Source organism: Drosophila rhopaloa, unplaced genomic scaffold (genome assembly GCF_018152115.1).
Source record: "Drosophila rhopaloa isolate 14029-0021.01 unplaced genomic scaffold, ASM1815211v1 contig_2, whole genome shotgun sequence".
NCBI classification, from domain to species: Eukaryota; Metazoa; Arthropoda; class Insecta; order Diptera; family Drosophilidae; genus Drosophila; species Drosophila rhopaloa.
This window is the reverse complement of record NW_025335083.1, coordinates 11,197,338-11,213,375: the sequence shown is the minus strand read 5'-3', so window position 1 is coordinate 11,213,375 and position 16,038 is coordinate 11,197,338. Positions and strand designations below refer to the sequence as shown.

At 38.4% G+C, this 16,038-nt stretch overlaps 2 protein-coding genes across 5 annotated transcripts; one reads left to right on the top strand and one right to left on the bottom strand.

Moving 5' to 3' along the window:
* Nucleotides 1-307: 307 nt before the first annotated feature.
* Nucleotides 308-10,981, top strand: LOC108049598. 2 transcript variants are annotated; one of them, XM_044459970.1, is made up of 7 exons: nt 366-381; nt 667-1,033; nt 8,781-9,285; nt 9,568-9,762; nt 9,825-9,956; nt 10,015-10,273; nt 10,334-10,981. In XM_044459970.1, exons 3-7 carry the CDS (start codon nt 8,938-8,940, stop codon nt 10,525-10,527), a joined length of 1,128 nt encoding a protein of 375 aa, XP_044315905.1. In that variant the 5' UTR covers nt 366-381; nt 667-1,033; nt 8,781-8,937; the 3' UTR covers nt 10,528-10,981. The 2 variants fall into 2 exon arrangements, with proteins under 2 accessions (XP_044315904.1, XP_044315905.1); XM_044459969.1 differs by having other exon boundaries at nt 308-1,033.
* A 287-nt stretch (nt 10,982-11,268) lies between these two features.
* LOC108049578 (39S ribosomal protein L13, mitochondrial) lies at nt 11,269-15,826 on the bottom strand. Of its 3 annotated transcripts, XM_017130802.2 has the most exons (6): nt 15,722-15,826; nt 15,536-15,659; nt 13,267-13,493; nt 13,000-13,148; nt 11,857-12,924; nt 11,269-11,789 (listed from the first exon to the last, which is right to left on the bottom strand). In XM_017130802.2, the coding sequence occupies exons 1-6, from the start codon at nt 15,743-15,745 to the stop codon at nt 11,327-11,329; spliced, it is 2,055 nt and encodes a 684-aa protein (XP_016986291.2). In that variant the 5' UTR covers nt 15,746-15,826; the 3' UTR covers nt 11,269-11,326. The 3 variants fall into 3 exon arrangements, with proteins under 3 accessions (XP_016986291.2, XP_016986300.2, XP_016986308.1); XM_017130811.2 differs by lacking the exons at nt 15,536-15,659; nt 15,722-15,826 and adding an exon at nt 13,610-13,745; XM_017130819.2 differs by lacking the exons at nt 11,269-11,789; nt 11,857-12,924; nt 13,000-13,148; nt 13,267-13,493 and adding an exon at nt 14,719-15,142.
* Between the last annotated feature and the right edge of the window lie 212 nt (nt 15,827-16,038).

Here is a 16,038-nt window from a genome sequence, read left to right as displayed (position 1 = left end):
TATTTAACAGTTATTAAATTAAAAAAAATTAAATATCACAACTTTAATTTAAGACATTATACATAAGTATAAAAAATGTTTTTTATTCGGCATCTAATGTATAAATGGAACAATTTTTCCCGTGCATCCTCTCAATTTATTTGTGGGTATTGGTATTAGTATTTTTGAGCTAGTTCCGAGAACGTTTGACGCCTCTGCAAAGGATGTGCACGCAGTGTTTCTCTCTCTCTCTCTCTCTCTCTCTGGCTCACTTTCTCTGCTCTCAACTTTCTCTTTGGACTTTGGGATTCAGTCGTTTGCTGGCTTTCAACGCTGTCGGTTCGTCGGCTTTTCCGGAAATTCCCTGCGCTTATTTCTGTCTTGGTGACGCGTTGTTTCGACGTCCGTTCTGCTGCTTTGCATTCGAAAACCCCCCGACCAGCCACGCCCCCCTCCCAACCGCCCCAATAATATCTCCGACGTGCGACTGTGTGAGTGTTTTAGCAAATGTTGAAAGGCAGTAGAAACGGCAGTAAAGGCAGCATGGCCCAAATGGTAGGGCGAGGGGCGCGGTGGTTGGCAAATGAAAAGCCCGTGGAAAGCCGTGCATACTGAGTAATGATTTTCGTGTGTGAAAATGAAAATTGTTTTGCTGCGCGTGTTAAATAAAAACACAAAAATAAATAGCATCAAAAAATAAGTGTGTAAAAAAAGTGCAAAATGTTAAAGGAAAACTAAAACCAAAAATCAAAAAGAAAAATAAAACCAGGAAATCTCAAATAAAATGCCAGCTTCCCGTTCCATACACACACAGTCTAAGGGAAAACTGAAACCTGATTTTAGCCCATGAATGAACTGACATTAGGTTGGGCAGAAGAGGAAGAAACATCATCACCACCCCCACCACCCATTCACACAAACACCATCACACACACATGTGCACACACCAAAAGAGGCAATTTTCAAAAGATTTTTGCTGGCCAAAAAAAAGAAACGTGCCGCGCATTTGGAGGAAAAAAATATATAGAAATACATATAGCTGGGAAATAAGAAGGTGGGTCAAGTGTAAATTTATTTAACTAGTTGTATACACGAATATAGCACCCCCCCTGCTCCAGACCCCCGAATTATCCGACCAACTCCTACACAAAAATTGTAGCATGCTTTCCAGCGTTTGCCCTTCGCTTGCCCAAAAAATATATCTCTGGTTGAGAGTGTGTGCGTGAGATATAGTTGCCTCCTTCCTGTTGTTGCTGCCGCTGCTGGTTGTACATAAAAATAAATTATGGGCATGCCCCTAAAAATAGCAGCAGGAATTACAAGGAGCAAGGATCGCTCGGCTCCTGCAGCAGCATAAATCATTATGTAGCCAAATGTCAATATAACACTTTGAGCCACATACACACACACTCATAGAAAAAGGATACTATGAGAGCAGGCTAGCCAAGGGTGTGTGTGTGCCATTTTGTTTGTGTTGGTGCAAAGTTCACCATATGAATTGGTTCAATTGAACCAAGTTCACTGCTAAATAAAAAAACAATAAAAAAACATTTTATGTTAAAAAGTTAAAAAACTTAGAATCAGATAGGTCTTTAGTGTTTTTTTAGACGTTCTTCGTCTTAAAGTAGTTGCCTTCAATGCTAATTTGTATATTTGTAGCACCGCAATATTCTATTAAAAATGTATTCTTGCTACCAACCACCTTATATATAATATAATATACTTATCTTCATTAAGAATCTGTTTACGCTCATTGCTTGCAAAGCATATAATTTACCATATAATTGATACTTAATTACCGAAGTACTTAACACTTAAATTTATGAATACCTCTAATAAGAGGTACTTAATCTAAATGTGGCATAAATATCCAGGACCTATAATTAACCGTTTCCAATTATTATTTGATTAGTTCAATGAACTTGTAAGTCAGAAATTACCTACAAACGATTTACGCCGGTATTACATTTCCTAAATCTTTGATGACCTATTTTAATATATTGTTTCCTATATTTAAAAAAAAAAGAACGGTTACATATTTTAAAAGTTTACAGTAGGAAATATTTTTGTAAATAAGTTGAACTTTGGTAAATATATTCTTATGTAAAAATTATCAAGCGTCGTTAATAAATCAACTGGTAATTTAAAAAATTTAAAACTGAAATCTTTTTTAGTCTTGAATATTTTGAACCTCGCACTTTCGCACTACACACACACACACTGATACACAGGAAGTGACAGCTAGGAAAATCCAAAGAGAAGAAGAGGAGTTGAACGAGGAAGAGGAAGCAGATAGGAAACTTTGTCTGTGAAAAATTCAGTCTGCAGCTATTTCACTTCCTTGAAATCCTTCGGCAGCCACAACAATAACTGTGGTGGCTCTCTCGCTTTTCCTCTCTCTGTCTATTTTTCCATTTTAATACTCTCCCTTTTTTCCTCTCCACGCAGGCGCTTTTCAGCAGCCTCAACTCGTTCTTTCTATTTTTTCCTGTGTTTTTGGCTTGGCTCATTTGTTTATTTTTAGTTTGCTGTCATAGAGCCTCATTTTATCCCACCCACACATGTGGATTCTCTGTGTGCGTATGTGGATGCGATTAAATGGCCGTTAGACGCTTTCAGCCTTATTAATATGCCGAGATATTTGCAAAAGTTCTCAGTTGGCAAAGTCTTCTAATGCTGTTCCCTTTTCTAGTTTGCCCCCTTGGCTTTTCCCTTCTGCAGCAAATTTTTTAAAAATGAAACTGGTTCAAGGTCGTTTCTGCCACGAAACGAGGTTGTTGCACCGCCACCACCCGATTACTACCAAATGGGAGATGGGGCTTAGGGATAATTAAATAAAGTCGAGCTTCCAAATGTGACCTAATAAAAATGATAACTAATTATTTTATATATACATACCTAAAAAGATTTTTTTACGAGATTATTTTTACTTATTTCGAATATGCAAACTATCACTTATTTAGTAAATCTAAGTAGTCAATTAAAATTCTTAACCAAAGTACTGTCAAGGCTTTATTATTAATAATAATAATAATTAATAATACCCAAATTAAATATATATTTTTATTGTGTAAACACTTTTATAACTTATGATTGCAATTCAAATCACTATAAAGCAATGATACATATGAATGTTTCATAGTCTAAGTACCTATTGATGAAAACTGTAGTTTTTAAAGTTGGTTTAAATATAGCGAGTTGATTTGGAAATGTTCGACTTAATGAATTAAGACTGTAGTTGATAGCTAGCTGTCGAGTCGGTCAGCATTTGGGGTCAGTTCACATTTAATAGCTGTGTTTACGCAGCGGGGAGAAGCGAAAAAAGAAAATCCCAACAAAAGTCAAAGCGAGGGGGAATGGAGAGGTAGAAACTAGGGGTGAAAGCTCAATACAGGGGCTGGGGTTACGAGACCCCTCGCGTGCTGCAACGTCCATGAAATGACGGGGCCTTCTTACCTTTTTTATGGAGCTCACGTGTCAGGGGACGCCCCGAAAAGCCCAGGTAAAAATGGTTTAAGTGACGAAGAGGGGGGCGGCAGAGGTGTTCCTTTCAGGAATCGCATAAACACATGATATGCTCAACAGACACACACACACACACAATATATATAAGCGCTCTGAGGCCCAGATGGCTAAGTATCCCTGTAGGAGCTTACGTAATCCCGAAACGTGAGCCTTAATCACTTTCTGCTTAAGTTTCGTGGATAAAGGGGCAAGCCGGAGGCAAAACTGAAGTGGAGTTTATGCAAGAGTTTCGCCTAAGAGGATCATGAGTTGCCACTAAAAAGGAAATCCATTTTCCAGGCACCTTATAATTGAAATTTAAGCTGGGTGAAGACATGATTTTCCATTAATTGAATTAAAAGTTTTGTTAAAAGCAGTTATTTTAAAGTAACGATTATTGTTTGAATTAACATCACCTTTAAGGCGAATACATTTTAATGTAAATAAAATTGATGGAAACATGTACTTTTTTAAATAATTACAAAAGACTTGTCAATACGTTTTGAATTATATTTACTAGGGAATTTTTTATGATTAACAAAATAGTAACTATATATTTTTGATTCGTTGTATTTATGGTAAACTTAAATTAAACTTAAATTATGTAAAACTTAAATTAAAAGTAACTTGAAAACACTAGAAATTTGGAGATTTTCTATTTTTAACTTAATAGAAAGAGGAAATTCAGATGTAACGTCCACTTCCTTTCACTTATTCGCATTTGGAATTCAGAACACTCCCGCCCGGCAAACATTTCATTTCTCCTGTGATTTGGCGTGCCATTACCGTTAGTCACGTGCTCGCACCACTGAACCACCTCGCCACCCAAGGCCACCCACAACTCCCTGTTCTTTTCCCATTCGATATTGAAATCCCTGGAGTAAGGACCCGCATTCGGGACTCGTTGTCCTTTTTATGTGTGGCATGGCAGCCAGGCGCTGCCTTAATTATCCTGGCATTGGTAATTATGCGACACAAAACAGAAGTGGGGACATACATTAAACAGCAGTTTAAAGAGGCAGTGAAAGGGAATAGGAAGAAAATAGGGAGGATCCTGTAGGCCACACGAGAAAAAATACAAATAAATGCCAAATATTTTTAATACGTAAAAAATATATATACAGATTTTGATTATTGTAACAACCAGTTTGTAATTGAGCAAACAATAAACAAATACATTTATAAATAAAGTTCTGGTTACGATCACATTCGGCTTTGTTAAAGATAACAAGTAAATAAACAAATAACAATTTAACATGAAAATAAGAAAAATCGTTAAAATAATACATATATGATATGGGCTAAAAAGTGAATGGTATTTTTTCTTACACAAAATGGTTCCTAAGCTGAGAGACTGTAGTCCTTTTTTTTATATTTGTAGTGTTTTCCAGAACTAATACGTACACATTTTTTTAGTGTGCTTAAAAATACTTGAAAGTATGCTGCATTTTAATTGAAAATAGCCGTATAGTGTCGCGAACCGGAAACGGAAGTCACGAGGCGACAGGTGCCAGGCACCTTTCTACTTCTTCTACCCCTTTCTCCATTTTTTTAGGCTCTTTCCCCTGATGAAATATTCATTTGTAATCGATAATTCCGCAAAAGAGCAAACATAGAGAAACATGCGGCGGCATAATAAGTAGGAAAAGGTCCCAGTTTTTCATTTCCCCCTCGGTTTTCCCCTGCACTTTCCAGCCGCATTGAATGCCGCCACGAATCGAGGACGATAGTCAACTTGTCTGCATTCAGCAACAAAAACAAAAAATACAGCCAAAAAAAAATATGGCAAAAATTCCAATAATTTTAGCTAAAAAGTATACGCAGCTTGGAGTGTCCGACATTCGCCCTATGCCACGCTTTACTGTTACAGCTCACTCGACCGATAAGTTTTTCTGAAAGATATATATTCAATACATACAAACCTATGTAGGAAAACTTTCGTCTGATTTAATTGAAATTAAAATTTATAAATAGTTTTTGCACATGAAATAACAATAAATCTTTATTAAAATGTGTTTTTTTTCTAGCTTAAATTCTCGAAACAGTTCAATTGAAACAATTCAACTTTATTTCACTTTATTTCTAGCCGCAACCAGAACGGTTTTTTTTGGATTTAACCGCATTTCAACTGCTCTCATAGCATTGACAAATCATTATGGTAATCTATATTAAAACCAAATTGCCATCCAACGAGCCCAACGGCCCTCAGTCGACCGAACCCCATTAAAAATTCTATTAAAAGTTATTTACGGCAACTTTGGTCCATTGAATGCGACAAAACTTGCACACGGCCTGCGAGCGTGTGTGTTTGTATTTGGGGAGGCACTCAACTCAAACAAAAAGCAACAAGAACCCAAAAGCATTGTCTATGCACGTTCATAAATAAGAAATGCAGCCGAGCCAACGTCGAGTGTCCAACCCTTTCAGACCACCACTTTCATAATGCCCCCTACTCTGTGCCCCCCAAGCCTGAACGCCAATTCCAATCCCCTTCATTGACAATAAATTTGCATACCCAGCACTTGCACTTCCTGCAAACGGTGACTCAAACGGGGGACTTAAGTCGGAGCCCAACAGGAAGCCAAGTCAGTTTACATGCAGATCAGCATAATTGATTTCAAATTGAGCACTGACAAAAAATGGTAATTTATACCATAACTAAGAAGCTTGCGAACTCAACCATCAAAAAAGATACAAAAGGTGAAGCTTTTTTCCTATTTAGAATATGTTGTTAATAAAACAAGATATTTATATCGAATTGTAGTATTTATGAATTATCTGATATTTGCAAGAAGATGTTTGTAACTTTAATTAAACACACTTTTGAGAGATACAGATTTTTAAATCTGTTTAACAGTAGCAACCAATGACAATTATTTAAAACCAAAATTTAATCAGTTTAAATACATTAATAACTGCAACGAGAACGTTTTTACTATCTGAAATTAAATTAAATGGTTTAATAAATTTATTAATTGAATTTGAAAGATTATTCCTTAAAGCATTATTTGTTATAATTTGTTTCATTATGTGAGTAAAGTGAAAGGGGATGACAGGCAAAGAATTGAGGAAGCATTTTATCAAAATATAACGCATATCCCGGGATTTATAAGTTTTAATAAATATTAATACATGGGCATCCAGATACAATAAATGGGTTACAAAATTTAAGATCTTTAGAAGGTCAACTTCAACTCAAACAAAATTAGTTTAGATTAAAAATACTTCTATTTGAAGTTAAATAGCAAGAGATTGTTAAATTTACTATTCGTATTTTAATTTGTTTCTGTGTGTGAAATGTGGCGTAAGAACGAGAAAGCCCCTCTTTTCTGCAGGTGAAGAGTTTAATGCCTGGCAATCGATGAGCAAATTGGATAAGATAGGGCATGTCCTTTGCGAGAGATGTGCCGACAAGGACTCTCATTAGGCACTCGAGCAGCATCGGGAGATTATATGCAGCGATAATAGACAGAGATAAGGGCGTTGATGGGGGCAGGGACTGGAAACCCAGACCAGAGGCTGAGGACATTCGGGCACCAAAACTAGAGCAAGGACAACACGAACAGCAGCACCAACAAAAACTTCACAAAAACTATAAGGAGAGAGAGACAGAGAGAGAGAGAGGGAGAGGGAAGGATATTTGGCCAGAAAGAGAGAGAACAAATTGTTACATTGCCTGTCCTGAGAGGGAAATGCCAACATACAGATGTATGTGCCGTTCTGACGCCCCTTTCCCATTCTCCGCTCTTCCTGTCCAGTTGCATTTCTCATGTCCTGCTGTTCGGAGTCCTTGTGCTGCTGCTAAAACAACAAGGAAAGCAAGCAGTGGGGAAAAGCAGCAGGACAACTGACAACAAGGAGCATAAGCTACCTTCAGCTGTGTCCTGATTATGACAGCTCAAGGAAAATGCGGCCGGACAGCTGAAAATTGTTGAAATTCTCCACGGAGTTGGGCTTTCATGTACCTCACACACTTACACATTCCACATGTCTGTGTTAATTGCCAGAGTATTAGTCTGTGTGTTTGTGTGAGTGACATAAAAAAATGCTCGACAGAATTTCATTGCATACACGCAAGGGCAAAGGGAAAAGCAGGGTATCGATGGGGAAAATCGAGTTGGGAAACTGGGAAAGGAAAGGGAAGCAAAACGGGGAAAAGAGATAAGGGGCACACAAAAACCAATTCGATTTAATTTCCAGTTGGCAGCCACATCATCTGGGAGGTGCGCTATCGAAGCCTAGCATCAGACGCAATTAAAAATAATAAATGAAACAATGTGGCTAAAGCCACCAGTCAAGGTACTCTAATGGGAATTTATATGATTAACGAGTGAGGGAAAATAGTTTCAGCGGATTGTAGTGAATGATGTTAAAGCTTATGTGATTTAACAGGAAGTATAAATAATATTAAAAAGGCGCTAACTATATTATTTTTTCTAACTGACATTTTACATATTTATTCAATTTTGAAATTTAATTTATAGAAAACTTGTATTGTTTTTGGTAATGTTATTTTTGTATTAAAAAATACGTGTTTCTTATCGAAATTCCCATTCTATTGGTGTGCTAAACCGTTTATTTCATTTCAAGTGCAGAAACGTTTCTATTCATTACAGTCATCTTTGTGACTTTCATATCACACCATAAGGTTACCCTTTCGCTTCGCTTGAACTCCTCGTTTCTTTATTTTCCCATAAACAAATTTTCTCGCATCCCGCAGCTCGGGAAAGCGTATTCAGATTGGCAGCACCCTGGGGTATTTCCCCGCGGCGCGTTTTCACTGCGGACCACATGGCGTATGAGTGACAGCCAGGCCGCGGCGACGTCAAAGTCGTCGACGAATCATATCAAATTACCGTTATGGTTATGCACAGGCGGCGGAAATAGAGGGGGCGGAGGGGCCAGGACATCTAATGAGCGTCGGGGGCAAGCCGCTTGGCAGTTATCAATTTCTATAGCATAGCAAATGGGAGCAGAGCGTTCTTTTCTTCCACGAATGTATCCTTTTAAAAATAAAAGGAAAATTTTACAAAAAATACATATAACAAATATCTTCTATTTAGAAATATGATATGAACACTTCAACATGGTTATGGTTTTGGCATATGTTTTATATTTTTCTGCGTTCAATTCCTGAAGTAGTATGACTTAGCAATATCATTTTCTTATTTTGAGGGATGAAAATAAGTATTGTTAGAAATATTAACAGCTATTTAAACAATATTTCTATATAACTAAATAATGTTTTGAGCTTCTTTTAATAACACCTATTTATCATAATATTTTTGTCTCTGCAGCTACTAAGATAATTAAGAGAGAAAAAGAGACAGCGAGGGAGGAGAGAAAGAGACCAAAATACCCGGAGAGAGAGAGAGAGACAGAGGACGTGGGCGCGCAGTTTTTGACAGTTGAGGGGCAACCATCGGTGATGTGGGACACATCCCGCCACGGGCAATGCAACAACCCCAACGTTATATACCGTCTGTATCTGATCTATATGGCACGGACGAGATAGAACTGCTGCTGGACGAGATTCGGGAGCTGGAGATTGAGCCGGTCTGCTGTCAACTGGACGATGAGCAGGACTTTGAGATAGCTGGCAGCAGGGCCGGCGAGCTCTCCCACTCGCACTCGCACTCGCTGTCCTTGGAATCCCCCCTCGGAACCTGCACCTCCTGGGACTCCCATGCCAACTACAAGCAGAGGGGCGGGCACACCCCCCTGAGACCGTGGGGCGTCGCCCTCCACTGTGATCCGCAACACTTGAAATCGCCTACAGGGATTGTGCGCATACTATTGGTGGTAAGCTCGAGGATGGCTAAAATTTAAGGGTTTCAATGTATATCACAGATCAAACATGGAATTTAAATTTATTGGGTAGAAGAATCATATTCTAGAAAAACACTGATCGAATAGAATCTGAAGAGTACAAAAAGCAAAGCAATGAAGAAAAAAAAGCTAACTAAAATAAAGATCGGGAAATCATGTATTCTGTATCCAGTTTTAAATTGTCTAGATACAATTTAAGACTTTTTGAAACCCTTTAAGTATATTTTTAATTAACATTTTGTTTTTATTTACCAGTTATCCTCGGCTGCCTGTCTAGCCTGCGAATGTTCCGCGGGGACCGTACAGGTGGGCCTCTTTCTACTGCCACTCATCGGACGCCTGAGGCTAATGGTCTTCTGTGCGCTATTTTCGCTACTCATCACATGTCTCATGCTCTTTCTGGATATATCGCATATAGCTCTCATGTTCCCATTCAACTGGACTAAAGTGGTGAGTTAAAATAGATTAAAACTATAAGACATATTAATATACATTTAAATTTCCTCTATCAGAATACGTGGATGTACCTGAGTATTGGTTTGATATTTATTTTGAGCTCCACGCTACTTGTTCACATGGTGCTCTATGCCACTGAATACACATGGGTATCCAAGCACTCCAAGGACACGCTACTAGCCACTGGCGTGAGTTAACAAAATCTGCCTATTTAAAGCAAATTAAAATATTTTTATTTTAAATCAGATAATTGGCTATTTATGCGCCCTGGAGGCATTTCTTCTTTCGGGCATCGCATCCTGGCCATGGACTCAGTACCGTCAGGTGCCCGACGATGCCAGTGAATTGTTTATCGAGGATCGCGAGATGACGCCGATGAGTCCCATTAATTGTAGCACCGATCTGCAGGCGACGCCATATCATCACAATGGCAATGCAACATCATCGGATCTATATAACCAACAACAACAACAATCGTCCTATAATCAAAAGCCTTATATACCTGGTGAGCGAACATATTATTTAAGAGTTCTTTACGCAATAGATAATAATGGACCACTTGCAGCCAAACGACCCAATGAGCTCAACAATCAGCGTCCAGCATTGGGTCACACTCAAACCGCACGGTCGAAACCCAATCAGCGCTATAGAGAGGGCTACCACTATCACACATCCCGCCAGAGTCCCACTTTCGTGATGGGCGATGATCAGGGTGCCGGTCCATCCACGTCCCGTTCCAATGATAATTCTAGTGCGTGATAGTTTTTAATTCCTCTGCCAGAAGAACCGCGAAGAGAAAGGAATAATTACAGAGATCTCTGAACTATAAAATTGGAGAAAATAAATTGGAAGAATGTTGAAGCAAGTTGGTCAATGTAAGAAGTGAACAAAGAAAAAAAAAAAAATTGTTAATTAGTTTAAAAACCACAAGCAAAACTCGTCGGGTTTAGAAGTTGATACACCAACAGAGAAAATATTTAAGCAGCCGAGCAAAGCAAACAATAATAAATTTAATATATTGTGTGTGTATATGTACTACAAGCCGAGAGAGAAATTTAAAGAATTTAAACCAAAAGAAATTTGAAACGAAGATCAACCAGATCAACGCCCATTTGATTAGTTGTACGAACACCAAACATTTGAAATTGGTCATTTGTTGAGCTATAACTACAAAAAGAAGTGAAAGTTTAATTGGTAATAATACGGTATCAAGGTAACGCGAAAATTGCAAGCAAAATTGAAGATTAGAAATGAGCATGGAAATGGAAATCAACTTGTTATAAACGTAGTTTTGCTTATTTTTTAATAAAAACAAATAATTCAAGAAAAACCAAGATTAAATGAATTTTTAAATTTAATTAACAGTTTGGAGTAATTATGGTATTTTTTTGCTGATGAAATATAAGAACCGAAATCGCAACAATATTTTATTACCTAATTTAGAGAACCAAATTTGTTTTACGGATCGTTCTGCTCAATTAATGTAATGAAATCAATTAATTTTTATTAATGCAACAATTTTATTGTTCAGTTTAAAATGCAGGAATCAGACTTAAATTTACTTCAGTCCCAGATCCTTTTCAATTGTGTGTGAACACACGGCCATCATCTGATCCTTGACACTGACAAAGTTACGAATAGCGGCGGGCTTAGCTTCGGTCCACTCTGCCAGATCGCGATAGATGGGTCGGCAGAACTTCATGCGGAAATTGGAGTTGGCGAATTCGAGAATCTCATCTAGGCGCTTAATCAAACGGGCACGAATAATCAAACGATTGAGACGGAAGCGAATTTCGGCGTTTTTGGAATTCTTCAAGTTGTAAGTAGATTCCAGGAGCTCAATTTTTCGCTCGGTCAGGTCAACAATGTCCTTGCTCTCGATCAATTTCCCCAGGAAATCAATGAGTTGGTGGATGGAAATGTTCTTCTTGATCTCCGCACTGCCGTTCAATTCGGCGACACTTTTGGTGCTCCAGAGACTGGCCAATTCCTTGGTCACGTTGGCCAGGGACTCGTCGAACCTAAAATAGTTTTCAAAGTAATATAATAAATCATAAAATATTAAATATCTTTGACAGTAAAATTTACTTGGGAATAATTGGCGGCATTCCCTCGGTGCTAAGCCACAAATCCCAGTCAACCGCGCTTAGTTGATCCTTCTTGTCGGTATTGATGAAATAATCATATAAAGCACTCTTGAAATCATTCGTCTCAATCGATTTGTAGGCGTATTTCTTCAGGTAATCCCTCAGGAAAGGCTCAAAAACAGTCGGGCCGCCAAACAAATCCTCCAAATAACGCAGGAATGTGGAACCCTTAATGTAAGGCACTGAAGAAAAAGCGTCATCGGGTCCACAATTCGACAAATCTACCACCAGTTTGGTCAGCTCGGGTGTTTTATTGAGTTGAGTGCGGATACACTCTTGCAGATCAGTGAGATTGCTAAGCATCTTAAAGTCCAGCTCCTTTGCGCCTTGCATTCTTCCCACGATCTTTGACTCCACAAACACAGTGAAGCCCTCGTTCAACCAGAAATGCTCGAAGTTCTTGTTCGTCACCAGGTTACCCGTCCAACTGTGGGCAATCTCATGAGCCACCACGTCGGCCAACGATTTATCACCGGCCAAAAGAGTTGGGGTTACGAACGTCAGGCAAGGATTTTCCATGCCACCGTAGGGAAACGAAGGAGGCATCACCAGCAGATCGTACTGCTTCCAGACATAGGGACCGCACAATTCGGAGGCAGTTTTCAGCATAGTGGCTGTTTCGGAAAACTCCTCGGCACAGGCATCCACAATTGCTTCCTCTGCCCAGACATTGGAGTTTTCTCCGAGCGGACGGGAGACTAATTTTCCAATTGCAATGGCAACGAGATAGGCGGGAATGGGCACCTCCTGCTTGAATTGCGTTTTTCCAGCTTCCTTCTTATCGATAAGGGCGCTCATCAAAGCCGTCAGCTCATTGGGATGCTCCACTGTGGCATCATAGGTGAACTTAACAGCTGGGGTATCCTGGCAGGGAATAACCGAACGAGCATGAATCGCCTGGCACTGTGAGAACATATAGGGATGTTCCTTGCCCAAAGTCTGGGTAGGATTCAGCCACTGCAATCCGCTGGCGCTGCTCGACGTCTCGTAATCGATGCGAACATTTAGGCTACAAGGGGAGTGAAGTGTTTCAGATTATTTATGAGTTCCATATAGATTAGATTATCTTTCGTTGTGGTTTTACCTGCCCTTAGCCGTTCCAGATGGCAACTCCAGCGTTAGCTTCTGACCGATATCATCGACCGCATCGCTGATGAAGTAGTTGATCGGTAGCTCACTGCCTCCGGCCAGCAACGTGGCATTGGTTACATTTATGTCACGCACATCCAGGAGCTAAATATATATTATGTTAATATATGTTAATTTAGATACCGTGAGTTATCTTTCCCACTGTTCCTGTTGTTATCCACATGGGACTTTATAGGAAATCAAGGGAATCCTTTATACTCACAATCTTATCGAGATTAGCAGTCAGCACTTTGAAGCGATGGAGCACACTTCCTTGGAGTTTGGTGGCCCCAAAGTCGACTTTCCAGTTTAGAACACTGTGCTCCGTGGTTATCAAATCCGGCTGCGAATAAGAACTAGGATCTACGGTTCCCAAGCGACCCATATTGCGTTTCTGTATCTGGTAAATCGGGAGTAGTTTGTGGAAAGTGCACAAGCCGCGAGTGGAGACTGAAAAAGAATGGAATGAATAAGTTTATATAGTTTACCTTTCTTCGATAATGCTTATCGTTAAAAACAACCACAAATGGGCCGCAGATAAGCCAAAACCTCAGTTTAAATTGTACCTGCTGATTGTGGTTTTAGATAATTGCGTATAGTGATGACCGCACTTTCTATATAGTATATATTGGAATCGTAGGCGTCGTCGCCAGAGATGGATACAAAACAAATCAAAAATACAAATGAGATGAACAAAATGCAACTCACTGCCACACAGCCGGTAAATAAAGGGGTTGTCAAAAGTCACAAAATTTAAAAAAATAAAAACATTTTCGATATTATAAAAAAACCAAACACCTTAGTAATAAACCCTTAAATTTTTGTACTTCCCTGTTAAGTTTTCATTTGTCTATCTTTAAATTTTGTTTAAATAATAAAGCTTTTCAAATTTAACTTGACATTTAACAACCTGACATCCCTTTTTGCAAAGCATTGCCAACCCAAAAATATAAGCTTTTTTAGTAGGTTAAGTCGCCGTGTTGATACCGTATAAAAAACAATTAAAAAACTTTTTTAAAACGAGAACGGAAGCTAGCTTCGGCAAACCGAAGTTTTAATACCCTTACTGTCACACCAAAACTATAGGTTATAGTCTACTAATGAGAAGGATCTGAAATAATATAAAACCATCATATTGGGTAAAGAAAAGCTAATAAAAAAACCATTGTGAAAGTTGTAAGTTTATAGCTTATTTGGTCGGAAATGTATCCATTACGGCGTTAAAAAATTCTGACAGAATCATCCGTGTCTCTTATTTTTTTTATCAAAACCGGGGGAAAAGATACTGAAAAGTTGGAATGTTATACATCGTCATACCTCGTTGAATTTGTTATAAAAATTCCAATCTATTGGCATTCACAGCTAAAAAATTCAATTTTAGTCGATTTTTCGCAAAAAATAATGATCTTTTGAAAAATGTCAAAATACGGAAGATCCGAAAAATCAACTTTTACTTTGGTTTTTTGTTCAAAACATCCCATATAATAGTGGTCACATGTTGGAATGTGTCGTTAAATTCGTTATAAAAATTCCTATCTATTGGCATTCACAGCTAAAATCCCCTTTTAAAAAATGCGAAAATCGGTAAGAAAATATTTTTTTCCACATCAACCTGATATTGGTAGTTTAGGTTCTTAGCTGCACAAAACATTCATTTTTTGTTTTCATATTTTGTATTTATCTTAATTACAAGGATGTTCGAACAACAAATCAACGCAAAATGTAATCCTTGGGATAATCCATAATGTTGGGAAAGTTTTCCAGCGTTTCCTTGTCGATATGATCCAATCGCTGGGGAATTGTGCGAGGTGTGCGAATCTGATTCGTGACATTCTGCAGGATTTCCTCGGGAACTTGATCATCGGCGAATAAATGCAATCTCTGCATAGTGTGTCTGCGCTGCAGATTTCCGTGCATAGAGTTGTAAACGGCTTTCTTCATGACCATTGTGGGATCCTTCTCGTGCAGTTGCCATGCCAGGGTCCACGAAGCTCCTCCAGGATATCCTGTGTGGTGGAAATAAACCCTTTTAACCCACTCGTCTCCGGGCAAAGCGATTTCCCGCGTGTTGATCAGGACCACATGGTCACCGCAGTCATCTGGAAAATTACATTTACTGATTTTAATTGGATGGCCATTGAGGATAACTTGCTTAACCTAAAAGTACAATTATTGCCGGTCAGTGATGGTTCAAAATCTAAATGGTAATTCAGTTGCGGTCTAAATAATTAGTAATTAATGCAGTTCATAAGAGTTCATTATTGTAAGATTATCACTGTTATCTACTATTATTTAAATCGCAACTGAATGGTCAAATAATTACCATTTTCAAATATTCATTTATTTGTTTTCATTTTTAACTCGCAGCAACAACAACTACGAAAACACGCCGGTGATGTAATGACATCCGAAAAGCCTCCAAAAACCAATGAATTTCACACACTTTTCACTTATAATATAAACAAGAAACTAGAGCGTTGGATGATACTTACTCATGGGATGATATATAGGCTTTTGTAGGCCCATTAAATGATTTTTAACCAATTTAGCAGACTCAAACGGATTCTGCCAAGTGCAGTCATAAATGTGCCAGGTCCGCGCAAACGTTGCCCATTGCTAAAGTAGGGGAAAAACTTAATAAATAACCGCTGTAGGTTGAAGTTATCACACTCACGCACCTGTACACGTTTGGCAATCGACATTGTAAACTATTTTTAATAGACAAATTTACTTAAAAGAAAATAAATAATTTCTCAGCTGTCGACTAAAGAGACCGTTTGAATTTTCAAAAATACATTTTTAAAATACCACTAAAACGTACTAAAAATACCAGCAAACAAACCATTTGAAAGCAAATATCCCCACCATACATTGGTTGTTGTCTTTGCTAATAGTATATAGTCGTGATTCGACCCACTTTTGCAAGCAGTTTAAATTCATTGTGGAGCAAGCAGTTTGACCAATGACGCCAAGTTCAAATTCAATAAACTAATAT